Source organism: Peromyscus maniculatus, chromosome 15, assembly GCF_049852395.1.
Source record: "Peromyscus maniculatus bairdii isolate BWxNUB_F1_BW_parent chromosome 15, HU_Pman_BW_mat_3.1, whole genome shotgun sequence".
Lineage (NCBI taxonomy): Eukaryota > Metazoa > Chordata > Mammalia > Rodentia > Cricetidae > Peromyscus > Peromyscus maniculatus.
The window spans coordinates 57,904,533-57,926,377 of record NC_134866.1 but is presented as its reverse complement, the minus strand read 5'-3'; the positions used below and the strand labels follow the sequence as shown (position 1 = coordinate 57,926,377).

Genomic DNA, 21,845 nt, shown 5'->3' with positions numbered 1-21,845 from the left:
TTATTGTTGATTTTCAAGTGATGTGAGATTTCTACCAACTATATTAGTTGCCTATATTAAATCTGCAGTACCCAAGAAAAAACAGTAGAGTTCTATAGGCTAATATCACTAAGACATGCTTTTGGAGATAAACATTAGGAGCTTTTTAATTTACCCCAGAACAGTTTTGTGTGTGTTGGTTTAAGGGATGTAGGATGAAATATTCATACGCATGATGTGCCTGCTGTCGAAAAAGGGCAAGGCAAGCTGGCCTGCGCCTGCGGTGTGAGAAGAGAACCACAGGGCTGCGGAGTGTGCAGCTAGCCTCCTACACAGCTGTGCAGGAGTGAGCAGGATCTCAGCACCCCTCCAAGGTCAAAGGACTGGAAAGGACAAGGTCCACAATCCATGCACTCGCTCTGCTGTCTGCTTTCACAGCCCATGGTTACAGTTTCTTTCTTTCTGTAACAACTTAGATAAAAGACTGGAAAAATATATAAGCAGGCACCAAAGAAGGTCCGTTTTTAAAACATGAACATTCACCTTTAGCTTCCAAAAGCCTCTATAAAATTATCAAATATAATTTCTTTTTGGCATGTGGGTTAGAAACAACTACCAATGATAGGAGTCTTATAAAATTCTTCTAAGTGGAAAAATAATACAACATATAATTTCAAAAGAAGGCATTTCCTTATTGTATTTATATTTATCCAAATTTCCAATTACTCAATTCTTCATATATATAGGTACAAATTATTTGAAAAGAATTTCCATATACTTAAATGATTAACAACTATGTAACAAATGACTGAGCAAAAATCAAATCAACAGCTCTTAATATACCAACAGTCTCATTCATGATGATTAAACTATAGAACATTTTCATAGATGATTCCACGATGGAATGAACAAATACTATGCAAAGCACTTACTAGTCTTCAGATAGAATTTCTTTACTAAAGACATACACAGATTCTGACCATCTCATATTTACCAACAAAGCTACAGTTTGCTTATTAAACCAATGGAAGGGGATAAGAAATAGTAATAAAAGGTAGTAAAATATCATATTATTCAGAAATTATGTAATTTTTGTGTTTTTAAATTAAGTTCTAAGTTACCACACAATGTAATGGGTTTTGTTAGACTATATTCATATATACATATATGGATATAATATACGTATATATACATATAAATACATTATACTTTGTTCTTAATGACCACCTGGTCCTCCAGAGCCTCCTCATTCAACCTCTGCTAATGCATACTTTCTTAGCTTATTTTTTTATTTCTCATGAAACTAATAATTTCACAGAAACTATATTATATCTTTTTAAACTGAAGGTTTTAATGTTTGGTTTTTCTTATGACCTTAAAAACTAGAACTTTCACATATGGTATTAAAAACATAGTTCACATTAAAATATCAGTTTTAAGTATCAAATATTGAGTAACATTTTTCCAATTTAGGTTCATAAAGAAATTAAGTATGTGGTTTAAACATGGGAGGAAGCTATAAAGTAATTTTGAACAAATTATATGACAAAATCTCCTTAGTTCATGTACATACTTGCAGCTCTTTGTAGCTGCTCCTGATGACTTGGATTCTGGGGTTGGTCAGCCCCAAAGAAGTTTATAGGGAAGCCCCATAAAGCTGTTGGGTGTACACACCATTTTTTTTAAATGGCTAAGGAGAGGTACTCCTCAGCATCAGAATTAGCTTGTTTGATCACAGATTAAGCACACTGACTCTTAGGACTTCAGAGGTAAGAGTTCCCTTCCACTCATGGCATATTTCATATTGAAGAAAGCTCAAGTTATACATTCATTCATTCAGCTATGCAAGTTTAATCACCAGAGGCAAGTGAATTATGCAAGATGATGCACATTCTATTTTACTTGGTAAAAATGTACAAACACTTTATCATTGCATTTCTGAGACCTACAATTGTACCTGAGATGCTTTGAACAAAAAAGCTGCAAGGTAATTTCTGTTTCCACAAATTGGATTCAGTTTTGAAAAGCTGTTTTAAAGAGTTGAGATGGTTTTCCAGTTTAATATTTTTATGTCTTTCATTTGGCATTTTTATAAAAGTTTTCCTCAAACTACCAAACTACATTAATGATTGTATGATTAAATGATCAAAGCACAATTACACTACTTTATAAATTTCTTTTATACTTTATGACTTATATGTAACAAAATGATTATGAATTTAAAGTATTCTTGTTAGGCTCCAATAACACATAAATCTTATTTTTCAATGTAAGTTCATATTTCCTAATATATGTTGTTTACATGAAAAATAATTCTATTTATGGATATTGACTGGATAAATATCATAGGATTCATGTGTATGTCTCTTTAATGGTATAATTTTTACAGGGCATCTTAAAATAATAAATGACATTAACAATTTAACAATGGGATCTCTAATATTTTATCATCAAAGTGTACAAAACAATTATTAAAGTAGAATTATTATGGCTGAGTGATATTTCTGATACCTATTTTATCTTTCAAGTTTTTAATTTCAATTATTTTAACAGCATAGAGAAACAATGACCCATTTAATGAAAATAAAACAGCATAAAAAAGTTATTTTTATTTTAGAAAGCTAAGCATGATTTCTAAAATCATCAAGGATTTTCAGCATCAGAGTTTAATCATCAACAGCAAAAGAATTAAGTTCAGCCATGACACATTTTAAATGTGCTCACATTAACCTCCCATAGAAACTCAACCGGCTCTGAGGAGACAGCATGGTCTGCAGCAATCCAGTGCCCTGATTCTGACAGAGCCTCACATTTATCTTGTCAGTTCCCAATCCATTGTAAATAGGTTTGGAGGTAATGGGCATTTTTTTTTGGATGATTAACTATATAGACAAATATGCTGTTGGGCAGGCAATATAAATGTTGACTTAAGGACTTCCAAATAATAAAAATTAGCAGGTTACATAGCATTCACTGTTCAGTTTTTCATAGACGGGCTTGAAGACTTGTGTTGTAAAGTTAGGATAGGAAGGTATTCTATCAATGACTGATGCGTGGGTCCTCTTCCAGTCTGCGAGGCAGGTGTACGTGAGCCATGGCAACACTGCCAGTGCTGCTGAGCAGGGTCAGGAAAGCCAGGGCAGAGCACGGACTCACAGTTGGGACAAGCAACGGTCCTTAGTTTCCTAAATTCATAAAGCAATACACACTCCTCTTGAACTAAAAAAAGGGTATTTTTCTGCAAATACCAGTCAACTTTAGTTTATGTCCAGGTTTGGGACATTCTTGATTAAAGAAAATGGCTTTAAGGTGGAATCAAAATACACTGGCAAACAAAAATAGCACAACATAACTGGTATAAAGTCTGACAATTTTCTTTTTCAAACATAATCTAGTCCTCAGAGGAGAAAAAACTATCTTATCCTCATAAAAAAGGCCTATGCTTCTTGGAATAAAATCGAGACACCTGCAGGTAAGTTTTACCTTCTCCCTAGAATGTTTGGGATGAACCCCCTGTTACACTGTCTTCCAAGGAAAGACAAAGTGATCGATTCAAGAACACATCAGGCAGCCTTGGACAGGGCAATCAATGCGAAAAAGAACCTTGCCCAGGGCCTTATGCAAATAGCAGCACGTCCTGTAACCTAGGGAGGGACATGCGCAATAGATCAATTAGATCCAAAAACCTCTCAGCCATCTCAGCTGCAGACAGTGAGGACATACTGATGAATATCACACATTTCCTGCGAATTCTTAAAATGGGTTATTTCTTAATAACTAGTTTAAAACTCTCCCTGGGATCTCAAGTTCAGCACAGAGGAAGAAACATCAGGGGGAAAATAGTCAGCTTCACTTTTAAGTCACTGAAAATAAAATTCTTATTTCTTAAAAACTGGCAGAACTGAATTTTCCTAACATGTCAGAAGGCTAAGTTTTAAATATTATTTTATTCGTGAACAGTAAATAGAAATCTAAGGAGTACACACAATCTCAGGTCATTCTTGAACAAAATAAAAGAAAGAAGATGTAGGAAAAATAATTTAAGGTATAAAATTAGTTATTCTCATATTAAAAACTCATTTGTCAATTTTGTGGTTGAATTTGAAGTAGGAACAGTTTTTCTTTTAGAGATAATGCCTATGTCTCCAGAAATGAGTCTACATTCTGATCAGGCTGTACAGCAACTTTGAAAATTAGTTAGCAGACAACGTTCCTACACAAAGCTCTATTCCTGACAAACAGTTCTAAAACAAGTCAGGTCATGGAAGGGGGCATCACAAATGCCTCAATGTTAAGTCTTCAAAGGAATATTTGAGTGCAAATTTTTTCTCACAAGATTTTAAATTCTTTTTTGTATATCATGTCCCTTATTTTAAAAAGCCTTTCATAAGTTAAAAATATTTAAATATGAATTACAATGCCATAAACTAGAAGATAAACATTAACAAGCAAAAAGAAGATTCTGAAAACAAACATCAGCACTTTTATCTTCATTGGCTTCCACTCTGAGACTGCTGGAGCTTCATCTTGTCAGACATTTAACAAATACTTCTAAGTTTAAATACTACCATATAATTATTCTTTTTTCCTTTAGGTTGTAATGATTTCCTAACTCAAACATCATATAAAATATGAACATTGTGGCTCACTCATAAAGTCTGTGAGTTTAGGTTACTATTTAGCAATTAAAAGAGTGCAGACATCCTAAAACACTAGCCTCCTTAGTTGAAGGGAAGACACATGGAGCTAGGCAGGAAAGCCAACCACACTTAGTGTTTCTTCATTTCTAGAAAGCTGTCTACATCGGTGACACCTTAGGTCTCACGGTAAAGAGTGCCCCTAATGCACAATTCACCATGCCAGTCAAATGCTTCATCCAGTTACTTAGACTTAAAGCTTTACAAAAACTTCAGTATTTTCCAAAGGGAAAGCATGGAGATTAAAAAAAAAAAAGTAACATAATACTATTTTACTGCTTTTCAAGTATTAGATAGCACATAAAGTACTTATAAGCCATGAAGCTGGAAGCAGTAGGTTAGTTACAGACACTCAAATGTTTCCTTTCTCCTGTTTTAATTTTAAGATATTAGTTGTGGGCAGTCTAGAACTCACAGTCAAGTGCAACTGCTAATTCATGGTATATAACACAAAAAGGTTCAACTACAGATTGCTTCTTATTATAATATTTAACTCGTGCTTTCTCATCTGAATAGATGAAAATTAGAAAAATGAGAAATTGTTTTAGCACATAGTCATATGCTATATATATTTTCACTGCAGTAGAAATCAAATCAAATTCTATCCTACCTAATATAAATTTGTGTACCATGTGTATTCCTTGCTTTTAAAAACACGTTCAAATTTGAATAGTAAGTGTCAGATATGTATAGTTTACTGAAAAATGTTCTTTATAATCATAAAGGCAGAATTTCGTAAATTCATTCATCATAATATCCTAATTTAATTTAAACTTACTTCATGAAGTTAATTAAAATATTAGTAGAAAGTGTATCTTTTGAGTAAATTCATGGACTTGGGTTTTAGTCAAGGCTTTGTCACCTGTGCAAATTTTCTAAGTCCTTTAACCTTTTGAAATCCTTGTTTATGAAACAAGAGTCATAATACCTACTTCTTAAGAGTTAAATTTAGGATGATCGTGACTTGTTAATGCTTAATGACCAGACCTATTATATCCTAATCTTGTGTTACCTTGGAAAAGTAGTATATATAGCGTAGTGGTTATGAGCATGGGCTGTTGAGCTAGAAAACCCAAGTTTAAATTCCAATTCCTTTATTTATTTCTTGTATGATCTTAAATAAGCTATTTAAAATATCACGTGTGTTCATTCCCTTATGTGGAAGTGAGAGTGATGCTAGTTCCCACATCATAGGTTGTTAGAAAGACTGCATGAACTAATATTTCTAGAACACTTGAAACAATGCCTAGTATTTAGCAGGCAATACATTGCCTAACTATTCGTTATACTCATTAATAATATGGTAGCAAGAACTGACAGTAGAGATTGTTTTAACAGAATCAATTCTACTTAGTCGGTATTAGGAGTTAAGTATTGAATCTGTTTTGGCATGGTGAATTTAGACAGCTGTCTATTTACAGCAAGAATGAGCTACAAAGAGTCCATTATGGGCTTAGCTAAGACAGTTCATTCCTTTCTAGATCTTTCTTTTCTGTCTTCTCCCATTTAAATTAATTCCCTCATATCAAAGCAGATTCAATATTTAAGTATAACTGATGTAGAAGTTATTATAAAATTTCCTCATCTTCCATCTTCATTCGTTCGAGTAACTGATTAGGTAAAAGTCTTCCTTGGAAGCCACATACATGCATAAAAAAGTTAAGAGATTACAAAAATAATCATGAATATAACAGAGAAATGTAGAATCCTGGAGACATGAAAATCCAGAAATTATTTGAAGGATAAGTCACTAATGTTAGAAGAGCATGAAGAAATTAAACTCCAAATTAGTAGATAATTCTAACGGAAAAAAAAAAAAACAGACCATGAAATCTGTCAGCATATTAAAAAGATTACACCTGAATTATACCAGGAGTACAAGGACCGTTCAAACATACACAAATCAGTAAGTGCAATATATCAAGATAATAAAGGTTAAAAAACCATAATTATTATCTAAATAGACACACAAAAATATTGAATAAAATTTAATATACTTTCATAATAAAATCTCCAAAAAGGAACATCTTTTCCCCTTTATTATAATATAATGCTATAACTGTAATTCCTTTATCCCTTCCCTTTCATCCCTGCATCCCTCCCTTATACCCTGCCCTTGCTCTGTTTCAAATTCATGGCCTGTTTTTTCATTAATTGTTGTTACATGCATTCATGTATGAGGAATACACATGTATTCCTCAATATAACTTGCTCAGTCTGAAGGAGTTGTTTAGTAGTTTTATCCATTGAGGTTGGGCTACACAATTCTATATATTCATTGGTTGTTGTTTTCTGTAATGGTCTCCATTTTTGTTTTGTTTTGTTTTGTTTTGTTTTGCAAAGAGAGGTTCCCCCAATCAGGGATAAGAACAACACTTGCCTGTGAGTATAAGGACAAATATTTAGAGTGTGATTAGAGATTATACTAGTTCAATAAAGTGGTGGTTATAGATTCTTCTCTGAGATACAAGACTTCATTCCAGCACTAGGTATGGCTTCCCTCTTGTTGGGCATGCATTAAGTCCAATTAGAGAGCTGTTGATTACTTCCCAGGTATGAGTGGCAGTAATGCACTCTTAGGGTTACCATGTCTGTTGGTTTTTGTTGTAGTTCACAGGATTATAGCTGGGTAAGAGAGGGCTCTTGGTAGTCTTCTTCCTTTGGAAGCTTGCATGGAGCCTTCTGGTACCATGAAAGCTGGTCCTCAGCGAAGAAGCATTCAGGTCAATTCCAGCTCAGGGGTTTTGAGCACTATTTTTGAAGTGCATGGTGTCTTCAGCAATAGGGACTTACTTAGAAGGACTATATCTTAACACAATAAAATCTTCATATGATCACCTCCAAACCAAATAAAACTAAAGTTTGAAAAGGTGAAAACATTAGCCTAAGATCTCGAGCAAGACAAGTACATGAACTGTGATAATTCTGTCAACTTTGCAGAATCTGGAATCACCTGAGAGATGGGCATGCTTATGGAGGACTATCTTGATTGGTGTTTGGTTGAGATAGGAAGATTCACCCAACTGTGGATGGGTCCACTCCCTAGGCAGGGGGGATCCTGGTGATCCTAGACTGTGTAAGACTGAAAAGGTAAGCTCAGCACTAGCATGCATTCTTCAATTACTCTGTGCTTCTTTACTGCAGGTGCACTGTAACTAGCTGCCTCTAGTTCTTCCTGCTGTGAAGTCCCCAACACAATGACAGATTGCTAAGTTTCAACTGGAAGCTTAAATAAGGCGTTTCTATCCTAAGTTGCATTTGTCAGAGTATATTATTACAGCAAAAAGAAAAAAAAATCAACTTCACCATTTGTATTCAACACAGCACTAGAAAAACAGAACTAGAAAAGAAAAAGAGTAAGTAAAATTATCTGTTTGCAGGTGAAATTATTTTATACATAAAAAATTCCTAAAGACTATCAAAACAGGAGTGGTCTCTTAAATGTCAGTAAAATTTCAGGATATAAAAATCAACATTAAAAATCTTGTGTTGGTTAATTTTCACATTGCTATGACAAATACCGACAGGAACACTTAGAGAAGAAAGGTCTATTTAGCTCCTGACTTTAAAGACTGCAGTAAGACTGTGTGATGGAGGCACCTCACATCTCAGTGAAAGGGAAGCTAAGGGAGATCCATCTCCAAACCAGAGGCAGATGTTACCCTTGTCAGCTAGCTACTCCACATTCCCAGACTCCACAACATCCTCAAACAGGATGACCAGCTGGGAATAAGTGTTCAAAATTTTGAATCTATGGGGTCATTTTACATCAAAACCTAACAACTCAGTAGCACTATTATACAAAAAAATTTTAAAAACATACTAAAATATCAAGAAAACCATCACATACACAATAACTACCAATAATATATAACAAATTATAATACATTATAATACTTAGTAAGCAATTTATGGCAGGAAGTAAAAGCTGTATATAATGAAAGCTAAATATCATTTGTCCTCCTGCCCCCCGCCCCCGCCCCCAAACTTGAAACAGGCTATAGTCATCTGAGAAGTGAAACCTCAATTGAGAAAAAGCCCCCTCAGATAGCCTGTAGACATGTCCTTAAGGGGATTTTCTTGATATGGGGGGCCCATCCATTGTACTGGTGACACCCCTGGGCTGGTGTTAGTGGCCAGTAAAAGAAAGCAGGTAGAACATGCTTTGGATAACAAGCCAGCAAGTAGCATTCCTCTATGGCCTCTGAGCCAGTGCCTGTCTCCAGGTTCCTGCCTTTGGTTTCTACCCTGACTGCCCTACAAAATGGACTCTAATAAGGAGGTGTATGCCAAATAAACCCTTTCCTCCCAGAGTTGCTTTTGGTCATGGGTTTTCCACAAGACTAGATAGAAAGCAAACTAAGACAAGACTTATGAAAGAAATGAAGACAATACACACATGTGCAAAAAAATGCATATACATAGATTACAAGAATCAACAATGTAAAAATGTCCATTTTATCCAAAACAGTCTACAAACTTAATGCTATTTTCTACCAAAACATCGATGATGTTCTTCCCTAAACTGGAAAGTAAAGAATGCTAAAAACTGTAAGAACCCAGAGTAAACAAACAAAAACTTCTGAATCACTAGTATCATCTTGAGCCAAACATGTATAAGGATACTACCTGACTTCAAACATAGCAAACAGCTATGGTAGTCAAAACTGCATAGTTATAAGGGCAAATGTTTAAAGATGACTGTTAGGGATTAGGCGGTTTTAGTAAATTAGTAGTTATAGATTCTCATCCTAACAACAGACTGCAACAGATGGAGACCACTACAAAAAAACACAACCAATCAAAGTACAGAATTGTAGATCCCAGTCCCAACAGATACAACTATAAAGCACTCCCACACCGAAGGCTAAGAGACCCTAGAGAATAATTGGCAGAGAGAGTATAAGAGCCAGAGTGTAGGGAGTTTGCTGTGAGATCATGTCTCCTAGCATCATTAGAAGCAACACCCAGAAAGTCTCCCCAACAGGACTACATGAACATCAGCTGAACAAGGGTGACACCAACGAACATATCAAACTGGATAGGGACAAGCTCATGAGGCCTCCACACTACACAAATCATGATTTCTTCTGAGAAGAATATAGAACCATCACAACTTTTAAAATTTAATTGTTCTCTATGCACTTTAATATTCTTCTTTTATAAACTGTAAATGCTGAGAGTAGGAGAAAGAGTCTTCCACAGTGAGGAGTGCACCAGTTATCTAACAGCAAACGGTTAGCCCCGAAACCTAAATACAAGTAGCATAACACAAACTCAGTGAGTTACATAGAAATATATACATGCACATACAAAAACTTATATGCATGTAATAACAATTAGTGGAAAAAAGAGGCCATGAATATGACAGAGAGCAGGGAAGGGTACATGGAAGGGTATGGAGAGAGAGAAGGAAAGAAAGGAATGTAATTAAATTATAAATATAAAAATAAAAAAAAAAACATCAAAAGTAAGATGTGAAAGATAAAGAAAACTATTCAGGAGCCGGGGTGTTTCAAGATTCTTTTGGAGAAGACATGAGGAGCACAGGAAACAAAGCCGAACACTATCCACACTGAAACCCTCCACACAGTGTGGAGACGTTAGCAGTGAGAAGACAGTGCCCAGGGTGGGAAAATACTTCACAAATAATCCACCTCATGATAATCCATAATATATATTAAGAGTTCAAGTAATTTTTCAGTAAGAAATAAATTAAAAAATTAACTTGATTTTAAAATAGGCAACACATATGAATAGAAATTTCTGAAAAAAAAGACATACAAAAAAGCTAACAGGTATATGAAAATGTTCAAAATCACTAATATTATGGAGCTGGGGCCAAGATTAGTAGGCCTGTAATCCCAGCTTGTCAGTTGTCTGGAGACAGAAGAGTCAGAAGTTGTCACAGGCCTGCCTGGGATACAGAGTGAGTTCAAGGCCAATGATGTCAACTTAACACTGTCCCAAAAGAAAAATTAAAAAGAGAGCTAGGGCTATATCTCAGTGGCAGACTGCTTATCTAGCATGCATAATGCCCTAGGTAAAATGCACAGTACTTTAATAAAAATAAAAGCCCAAATAAGACATCATCTCACACCTGAAAAAACAACTATTACCACAATTCTGAAGATGACAAACATTGCTGCAGATAAAGAAAAGGGACCTGCATGAGCATTGCTGAGAATGTAAACTATCACACCTATTACAAAACCAGTACAGTGTTCCTCAAGAAACTCAAAACTACCACACATGCTCTGGAGTCAAATTATTATATCAAAGAAATACCTGCATGCCTAGGTTGATTGTAGTTGTAGTCACAATATCCAGGACATGAAAATCACATATATACTGGTTATGAATGAGAAAGAAATTATGCTATATGTATATAATAAAATGTTGTTTTGCCATAAAAGAATGGAATCTCATTATTTGTGCCAACATGGCTATAATTGAAAGGCATTATGTAAGTAAGTTCAATACTGCATGCTCTGACTCATGTAGAAGCCAAAAACATGGGTGAGGTGAGAAGACAGAAGGAGGTAGGAAAACAGGTACAAAATACAGTAGACAGGAGAAATTGGTTCTACTGTTCTAGAACCTAGTAATACAGTCTACAACAACTTAAGGATTTCAAATAAAGGTAAAAAGAGTCCTAATATTTATAGGCTGTCTGATGCAATAGAAATTCCAGTTGCCCCAATTGTGTCATTACATATCATAGCTATGTATTATCATAGAACATCCCATCAATATGTATAAAATTATAAATCAATCAAAAAACAACATAAGGTAATTTCCATTTGCATACTCTTGTTTTTTGGTAGATATTTGATAAGAGGAAAGAAACGAAAAGTTCCAACTATAACAAAGTGAACAGTCATCCTTTTAAGGGGAGAGAAAGTATGTATAAAGATGATGATGAGTATCTAGAAGATTCAAGGTCATCTGGGACAACTTACTGAGACCCTGACTCAATTATTAATAAAAAAAATAAGAGGACAGAAAACAGTAAAGCTCAGTGTTAACCTACTCACCTAGTGTGTATGACCCCTAGATTCAACACCCTGTACTAAAAAGCAAGATAATTACATTTACCTCTTAAAACTATTAAGAGGGTTAAAAGACCACCTGATACAGAAAACTACTTAAGCATTATTGATAATGATGATGGGCATGGATAGAATATGATACTACCACCTTATGCTCTGTAAGACCTTGAGACATAACTACCTCTAGTGGGAACATTCATCTTCATCTTTAGACACCAATATGAATTGTTTAAAGTTTAATTTGATGCAGTCATGTCCTAAGACTTTATGGCCGACTGATGTATTCTATGGATTCTATAAGAGCAGAAGTGAGAGGTTACATTAAGAGTAAGAACACAGCAACCAACTATGAAAGTATCTATTCTGAAGATCTACAGCAAGAACTTAGAGAAAAATGCAAATGCTACCAAATGTTAGTTTATAATACACAAAAGCATCTAATGTCTTATTGTATTTTAATATTTAGACATAATATAAATATATTTAGTCTTGAACAGATGCCTCAAAATGTGTAATAGAAAGCAAAACTGAAAATTTGAGGATGAGCTTGTAGCTGTGGTAAAAACTTGGCTTACACTGTTAGTATTATTACTCCTGGGAATTTTTTTGTAGGTGAAATGAACAGTGACATAAAGGAGGGGGTTCGAAAGAAAATGGCCCATAGGGAGTGGCATTATTAGGAGGTGTGACAATGTTGGAATAGGTATGGCCTTGTTGGAGGAAGTATGTCACTGTGGGAATGGGGTTTGAGGTCTCTTATGCTCAAGCTACACTTGGTGTGGCACACTGTTCACTTCCTGTCAGGTGAGGATCAAGATGTAGAATTCTCAACTCCTTCTCTAGCACCATATCTGCCTGCCTAAACACTGCCATGTCCCACCATGATGATAATGAACTTAACCATTGGAGCTGCAAGCCATCCCAAGTAAATGTTTTCCTTTATAACAGTTGCTGTGGTCATTATGTCATGTTGTTACAGTGTCATATGGTGGTATTTTATTTGTACTGAAATGTGATTTTCATTGTATATTAATAAATAAAGTTGCCCAGGGGTCAGAGCTATTAGAGCCATAGCAAGAGTGTGGCGGTGGTGGTGCACGCCTTTAATCCCAGCACTTGGTAGAAGAGCTAGGTAGATTTCTTTGTGTTCAGGGATACAGTCAGCATTGGAGACATACGCCTTTAAGACCTGGAGGGCTGTACTTACAGGCAGTGATGAGGCAGTCATGTGTTGGGTTTACAACCAATGAGAAGGCAGAACAGAAAGACTATTTAAAGACAGACACACAGGAAGTAGCTCTCTTTCAGGGAGGTAGGAGCACCACAGGAGGTTAAGATTTTAGCTCTGAGCTCTGACCTCTCGGCTTTCTCTTTTACATTGGTTCTGTGTTTCTTATTTTAATAAGACGGTTGGTTACATCTACAGTGTCATGTCATACAACAGACCTAACCAAAACAGGAGAAAACAAGTAGACCAGTGAATCACCATTTTGTCACTGTACATGAGAAGGCATCAGGGAAAGGCAAGGCTTCTTTGTTTTGAAAGGCTATTAGAAGACACATTATTAACATTTGTAATTGTAAAACATTCCTGATACTTTATCACTGGGAAAAAGGCAAGACTGGGAATTTCTATCATTGGAGAATGTTGAAAATGTTTTATACTTCTACACAGTGCCTGTGATTAAGGCAAAGAAATAAAGGATGTGAGGAAATATATATCAAAGTTTATTGATGTACAGGAGTAATCTGAGCATATAAGAAGCATGGATGCTTTTTACTGATTGAGGTCCATAATGAGATAGTAGACAGCTACTGACAGGAATTGTTACTGCGCCCTAACAAGGTTCCCTGTATGTCCTCATAGGTTCGTAGCCAGAAAAGCATTGAACTTCAGTAAGAAGCAAATCTTGAGTGTTGCTCTCAGCAGATTTGGATGACATTTACATGGGACTCTAAATTTTAGCCTGAAAAGTATCACTGTGATAGGTTAAGGCTTTGAAGGCTGTTAAATAGAATTAACACATTTTTCAATATGACAAGAGCATTTACTTTGGAGGATCTGGAATCCTGTATTATGGATTCCAAGTTTGAGTCTGTCCAAAATTCGTATGTTAAAACATTACACCTAGGATAATGGTATGAGGAAGTGAGATCTCTGATCCAGAAAATTTAAGATGATATCCTGAGACTTAAACCTCAACAATGGGGTTAGTATCTTTAGAAAAAGATGAAGAGACTATGTGACTGAAAGTGGTCAGTAGTAGAGCCTCCATCAGCTAGTACCGAGATCTTCTGAGTCTACAGAATTATAAAATATTATTCTTTAAGTCATAAAGTTCAGAGTGATTTTATTACAACAGCCCAAATTAATAAACATTTAAATAGAAACTAATTTCTAAAGGATCAGACTTAATTCATATTGAATTTACACACAGAAAATATAACTGAAGCTTAGGGTTATGTCTAACTATTTCCCTTGAAAAGAGATTTAAGATATGATGAGATTTCTTAGTTAAATTACTGTATTTACTAAGAAATTTATAGTATTCATTTACCCAGGAACACAAAATTTCAGGGCCATAAATAATACATGCTACACACCCACGAATAGAATCTCTAAGTGCTCATCTTTTACATCATCTTTGCCATCTTGCCCATTTTGGTTCTGTCCAGCAGCTCTACTTAAATACTCAGGACTAACCCGAATATCACTGGATTCGACATAGCAACACTAAGATACCGTTGTGAGAATTTTATACACACACACACACACACACACACACACACACACACACACACACACATAATTATCTGTGTGTCTGTCTGTCTGTTTGTCTGTCTATGCAATCTATTAATCAATCACCAAAAATGTCCATTGCTACACTTGTTGGCAGTGAGTAGAGCCTTAATAATTATGCTGTTACTACTTCACCAGTGATTGACCCTGATATTTTTTTCTGTACTTCCTTGTAAGGAGGTGATGTGAGGTTTACAGAGGGAAAAAAATGTTCAACTAATTACTCTATGTATTTACAAAATGGAAGAAATTACGTAAACTGTATCCAGATTGGAAAGGAAGAGACAAAATTAGTTGTAGTCACAAGGTTATGGCCCTGAATATGAGTAAGTCTGAGGGTGTAGGTCCCGCACTGGAGATGGGACAACCTACTAGTGCTCACTCCATTAAAGAGAACTGACTTTCCTAACAGCCACTCACTACCAATTGCTAATAATTCCTCAGCTAAAGACCTAAATAAATGGAAAGACAATCCATGTTCATGGATGGGAAAGCTTGCATCATCAAGACAGCAATACTCTCCAAATTGTGTACACATTTAATCAACCCTGATCAGAATTCCTGATGTTTTCTTCCCTTCAGCAACAAATACATTGATTCTAAAATCCATAAGGAAATGCAAGGCGCCAAAGTAATCTTTAAAAAAGCACTAGAACAACATCCTGACTTCAAAACTTAACTGCAAAGTTTCCTCTAGCAAATCACTGTGGTGCCACTAAGAGGCCAGTCATGTTTATCAATGTGACAGAGTCCAGACTTATATACACAGCTACTTGATTCTGAACCAGATGTTAAAACAATAAGGAAAGCATAGCTTTGTTTCCCAATGAAGAGTAGCAGAAAAACTGAATATACACACTCAAAATATCTACAACTAAATTTGACCTTTACCTCACATACATAATTTGTAAACACTAATCCGAGCAGGCCAACAGTGATGGTGCACACCATTGATTCCTATATTCAGAAGGCAGAGGTAGGAGCATCTTCCTGAATTCTAGGACAGCCAAGGGCTACATAATGAGACCCTGTCTCAAAAATAGGAGTGGGGGGGGGGAGAAGGGTGGCAGAGGAGGAGGAGGCAGAAGAGGAGAGGTAGGAGGAGGGGAAGGGCAAGAGGGGGAGGAGGGAGAGGGGAAAGGGGACCAGAAGCAGGAAGGAGGCAGATATTTAAGACTACTCATGCTTTGATACTTCATGCACTAAAGGAGCACTATCTGAATTTAGATGTTGGTGATGGTTGTATAAATCTGTAAATACATTAATAACCATTAATTTGTTCATCTCAAAGGATGAATTTCCCAGCATCTGAAGTATATCTCAATGATGTCCAATAAGTAATTATATCTCAGATAAATTGTATAAATTTTATCTCAAAAGTAAAATAATTAAAACAAAAAACCAATGTAAGTTATTAAGTCAACTATTTGTTGGGATGAAATGATTTTTTAGAGGTCTTCCATTGGCTGTGATATAACAAGGTAAAAACAAAATTTACTTTAATAATTTTCCTGTTTTACTGAAAGGAGTATACTTAATGAATTATAGAGAAGTGATCTTTTCTGCCAAACTGAGAGTTGGGGTCACCAGCAGAAAAGGAGAACACTGCTTAATGAGAAAGAATTGATTTGCCAGAATTCTGAAACCAGTCAATATTTAAATTGAGAGCAGAATGAATATTAGTAAAAATGGCACTGCTAAGGCTTAACTCCATGTAACAGCAAACTAACTACAACTATTTATAACGACCCTGTCAATGTTTGCATATTCTTCAACTTGGGTTCAACATTAGGCTCTACCTGGAAGCTGTTTCTTCAGCATTTGGGTGAACAAAGACTTAGATATACAAGACAAGTTTAAAGTAAAACTAATTAAAATGTATCTTATCATTTTACTACAAGTGTTATTTTTACTGCATTGACTAGTTTTCAAAGTAAGTTTACAAGAGTGTTTTCATCCCCAATTACTTTGATACCATTATGATTCCATTTTCTCTAGTTTATCCTCCCTTATTTTACTTTCCCTCAATTTCGGATTCCCAGACACCCAAAATTTTGCAATTCACATTGATCACATTGAATAAACTTTCTCCCGATATTTACTTTACTTTGTTTATTATGGACAAAATGTAATGTTACTACTTTAAGGTCAAAGTTAGCAGTTATGTCTCTAAAGGAAAAGGCTAAAAAATTTTAACTCAATTGCATTTCCCCTTCAGTATAAATCTAAATCATGTTCCAAGTAACTTGAAAAGATTAAGAGTAGACAGAGGTTGAGTGTCCTCATACAGCCATGTCCAAAACTAGCTTTCTACCAGCTGCTCAAGGCAGCTTAGGCTGCCTGGAGGCCAGGGAACCCAGCACGGAACAATGGCAGGAAAATAGAGTTCCCTTCATTCCTTAATTCACATGCAAGTGAGGTGCCAATCAAGTGCTGACAAGCATGGAAAAACCAAAATCAAAAGTGGGTAGAGACATGCTTTCAAAAGGAGCTGTTTTCACACATTTCTAAGAGATGTTTTTTAATGGTGACTGTGAACAAACCACTAACAACGTACAAAAGGAAATAAAAACGAGCAGATTCTAATATTCTATCAGTTGAAACAATTCAGTGAAGCCAATGAAATGTATTGATTCAAATACTTGACACACTTTACAAAAAATATGAGCACTCTTGTTTTGGTTAAAGGAAACCATCTGAGTGTGATGTCTTGAGACCTGTAAGCACAGCAGTAAAGTGAGCCGAGGACACTGGCAAGCCAGCTTATTTTAACAATGATGATGATGATGATGATGTTACTTGACTTCCTAAACTGATGAGCACCTGGAAAGACCAGAACAAAACTCAGTGACATGGCCAGTGGAAGCAATGGAATCATTTCAACCAAGTGGCTTGGAAAGAGATGGAAATGTCAAAACATGAATTATAATATGAAAATTAAAGCAAAACGAAATCAAGAGCCTGTTTTAATAACTAGGCTGCACTATCTGTACATGTCTTTCCAAATAATTTGGTAAACAAATTGCAGCTAAGATGACTAATTCTACCACATATAAAATTAAATTTGTAAGGCAGAAATTTATGGCTAAGTATGATGACTTAGACCGGATAATATAGGCAGCTACACTATTTTCAGAAATTCATTATCAATTGATATAAGACTGTTCATTCTCTTGTCTTTGATAGCTACATGTTGGATTAAAACAGGATGTCTTATTAATACTTGTTTTTGCTCAGATCACAGAAAATTTGGAGAACTGGACCTTTGAGTTTCAGTCTATAATACAAGCAAGGGCAGTGACAGTTATTATGATGCTTCTTGTGGCCACAGCAAACTGTAGACTGTTCTTATATGGCTAGACTCAGGATAGTTGCGTTACAAGATATACTACCATAAAATGAATACTGGCTTTGAAAATAAATCTTTCACTACTGTATGTTCTTCAGGAGCAATTCAACATTTTTTTTGTTTTGTTTTGTTTTTGTTTTTTTTTTTCAGACAGGGTTTCTTTTTCCCTGTAGTTTTGGTGCCTGTGCTGGATCTTGCTCTGTAGACCAGGCTGGCCTCGAACTGACAGGGATATGCCTGCCTCTGCCTCCCAAGTGCTGGGATTAAAGGTGTGCGCCACCACCGCCCAGCTGCAATTCAACACTTTAAGGCAGAGTATAATAATAAAGCATGTTTTCACTTTCCAAAAATAATTAGGAAAACATGGACTAGCAATTTTGTTCTCCAAACTTCAAAGTAAGCATTTTTAATTTGAAAGTAGAATTTTACATGAATTTTAACTCAGTATATGGAAAGCCACATTACATAAGGTCCTATTGCCTGGTATTCAAATAGTGAACATTATACAAAATTGCATTAATTAGGTATAGTTTTTAACCTGTACGTGTTACACAGCTGTCATTTAAAATAAATGTTCAGTAACATATCTCAAAGAAGAAAGCTGACTTACATGACAATGGCAGAGAACGATTTGTCCTCAAATATGATGGGGTACACTGAGGCAGGAGCATGAAGACAGAGATCCCTGCAGGCTTTTAACTGTAAATTCTCAACATTCTTTAAACATTTTAAACCACTGAACGCTAACGGTTTATGAATGATGTGTATAATGCACCACCAAGAAAAAAAACTATACCACAATTTAAGATTTATAATCTTCACATTTTTCTTATGTAGCTAATATTAACATTTTGAAACCATGTAAGACAATTCCATATGTTGCACTTACGCTGAAATATCCCGAGACAACATTTGTCAACATTTTAAACACTAAGACTAAGAATAATAATAACTGGAAAGAATGTTAGCTTTACACATAGGCAGGTTTACAAACACTGCACTTTTTTTTTTGTTAAAATACTTTCTTTCAAAAAGTATTTTGAAATAGAAACATAATGGATTTACACCTTTATTAAATTTACCAAAATGCAAACCTCCTCAGTATGCACTATTATTTGCTTGTAAGTTCCTTTTTAGGCCAAGACCACTCTTTCTTCAGTTGGCACTCTTGGTACCCCTGCATTACACAGTTTAATCATCTGTTGCACATGTAGCAAATGCATGAAGTTGATATGATAACCATTCGTATTTGAAGACTAAACAAGGTATATTACATTAAATAGACTTCTCAGTCCAGCTCCTGCCTGACAGGGCCTCCAGTGCTTCTATTATCTCCTCCTCCCATGCATGGCCTCCTGCAGGGACAGCAGACTACAGAAGTGACCCTTACTGGGACCATCTTGTCTCCCAGACAAAGCTCCTTTTTAACTTCTTACTTACTAGTTACTTCCTGTGCTGGAGAAAAACTTTAGCTCAGCTTGTGATAATTTCACAGGCCCTGCGGACCCTGACCCTAATAGCCTCAAGGTCAGAAGTCAAGACTTGTTCTGAAACATCTGTGTGCTTTATATTAACGTGGAACAAAAGTGGAGAAGTGCCCAGCAGTGTGTGACAAGGACAGGCGAGCCAGGACCGACACACTGGTCGTCTGTCAATTTGGGCATCTTAAGTTCATTTCAAAAAAGAGCCTTAAATTCATCCTAATTCCAAATTTGATTTACAAAGTTTTTTTTTAAAATAAATGATTGTAATGTAAAAAAAAAATTACAAGTCATATTTTATTGAAATTAGAAATTAGTGTTTCAGGACTTCATACATTTTAAGTTACTCCATAAGTTAAAAAAGTTAATTTTAAAGTAATTTAATGGCTTACAAATAAAAGCTATCTATACTACAAATGTATAATTATTTATCTGTAGATAGTGAAACATATTATTTTGAAACATTGTATTTTCCCCCAACATCCATATTTTTAAAAAACTCACATGAATGTGTTAAAAAGCCCCCTTAAGGTGTCTGTTATGTATAACATAATATATAACAAAATAAACAAAGTCTGTGAAGCTAAAAATGCTTGTAAACAATCTCTAAATACTGCAGTCAAATTAAGAAAGACATGACAGCACGTCTTGATTTTAGTACAGCACATGATTTCAGACATAGGAGGCCACTGCAGTGTCCACAGGTGTCAGGGCCAGCAAGCACAGGCCACAGAGATGTATTTACGGGAGTACACACCGAAGTTTAAAGGTTAAAGCAGGCAATGGCTAGCATGGAGTCTGACACAGTCCTTCACTGGTGACTTCCTAGCATCAACCACTCACTCACAATAGCCACAATGGTGTAACTGAGCTATTCTAGAATATCTCATCAAATCAGATTAAATCTAAGATACCCGACAACTGTTCCTATCATGTATACCTTACTCTTCAGAATACTTACAAATGCAAAAACTTTTGTGACCAAGCACAAAATGCTAGTTCCAAGTAAATTGATGAAACCTTTTTGATAGTTTTAATACTAAACACATAAACTCTGATGAAGTATTAAATACTAAACAGTACACATTAAAGTCCAGTTAAAATTTTTAACATGGGGGCTGGCAAGATGGCTCAGTGGTTAAGAGCACTGGCTGCTGTTACAGAGGATGGAGGTTCAATTCCCAGCACCTATACAGTAGCTCACAACTGTCTGTAACTCCAGTTACATAGACATACACGTAAGCAAACCACCAATAAAATAAATAAATACTTTTTAAAAAATTATTAAAATGATAACAAATATAGAAAAGGTTTGTAGTTTTGAGTTCTATATGGATACCATACATAATAATGGTGTATAAATAAAATGTACATCTAAAATGTCTAGAAGTGGGCATGATAATATCAAAATTTAAAAACACTATATAAAGAAGGAACAGGCAAAAATCACAATATAAAGCTCTTATACTAAAAAAATTAGTATATTCTTTTCAAAAATCATACAAGTATATCCTGGATGCATTTAAAATACATTTTAATTTTTAAATTTAAATTTTTTTCCATATTAAGAATTTTTATATTCATTTTACATACCAACCACAGATCCCTAAGGAACATGAGTTTTTTTTTCTTAAGAAATTTTTTATTCATTTTACATATCAACCACAGATCCCCTCATCCATCCTCCTGCTCCCCCATTCATCTTACTCCCCAACAACCCACCCCCATTCCCTCCTCCGCAAAGGTAAGGCCTCCCATGGGTAGTCAGCAGAGCCTAGTATCATCAGTTGAAGCAGGTCCAAGCACTTCCCCCACATCAAGGCTGTGCATGGTGTCTTACCACAAGTAATGGGCTCAGGCAACAGGGAAAGATCCTGATCCACTGCTAGGGGCCCCTTAAATGGACCAAGCTACACAACTGTCTAGCTTATGCAGAGGGCCTGGTCTAGTCCCATGCAGGCTCCACAGCTGCGGGTCTAAAGTTCCATGAGTTTCGACTAGCTTGGTTCGGTTGTCTCTGTAAGGTTTCCCCATCATGACCTTGATGCCCCTAGCTCACAGAATCCCTTTTCCCTCTCTTTGACTGAAGTCCTGGACCTTGGCTTGGTGCTTGGCTGTGAATCTCTGAATCTGCTTGCACCAGTACTGGATGAAGACTCTATGATGACAAGATATTACTGGGGTAGGCACCCTCTCCACTATTGGTAATAGTCTAAGCTGGGATCATCCCTGTGGATTCCTGGGAACTTCCCTAGTACCAGGTTTCTCCCTGTCCCCATGATGTCTCCCTCTATCATGGTATCTCTCTCGTTACTCTCCCACTCCATCCCTGTTGCAGCTCGACCATCCCGTTCCCTTATGTTCTCATGCCCCATCCCCTACCCTCTATTTCCTCCCCCCCCCCCCCCCCCGCGCCCTTGCCCCAAGTTTACTCAGGAGATTTCATCTATTTCCCCTTCCCAGGGCGATCCATATGTCATTCTTAGG

The 21,845-nt window shown here is 35.9% G+C and overlaps 1 protein-coding gene across 12 annotated transcripts in view; it reads right to left on the bottom strand.

Annotated features, from left to right (window-relative positions):
* Arb2a (ARB2 cotranscriptional regulator A) overlaps positions 1-21,845 on the bottom strand; it is a 448,678-nt gene that overhangs the window by 160,776 nt on the left and 266,057 nt on the right. Inside the window, exons 9-10 of one of the 12 annotated variants that reach the window (XR_013044776.1) lie at positions 11,010-17,351; positions 6,985-10,842 (exon numbers count right to left, since the gene is read on the bottom strand). The exons of 10 other annotated variants lie outside the window; for them this stretch is intronic. Coding sequence is in view for 1 of the 2 variants with exons in the window: in XM_076552008.1 (XP_076408123.1) it covers positions 17,292-17,351 (60 nt within the window). In the remaining variant the exon portion in view is untranslated. Of the gene's footprint in view, positions 1-6,984; positions 17,352-21,845 lie in introns of those variants that run through there. One more of the 12 variants, XM_076552008.1, reaches the window with a different exon arrangement.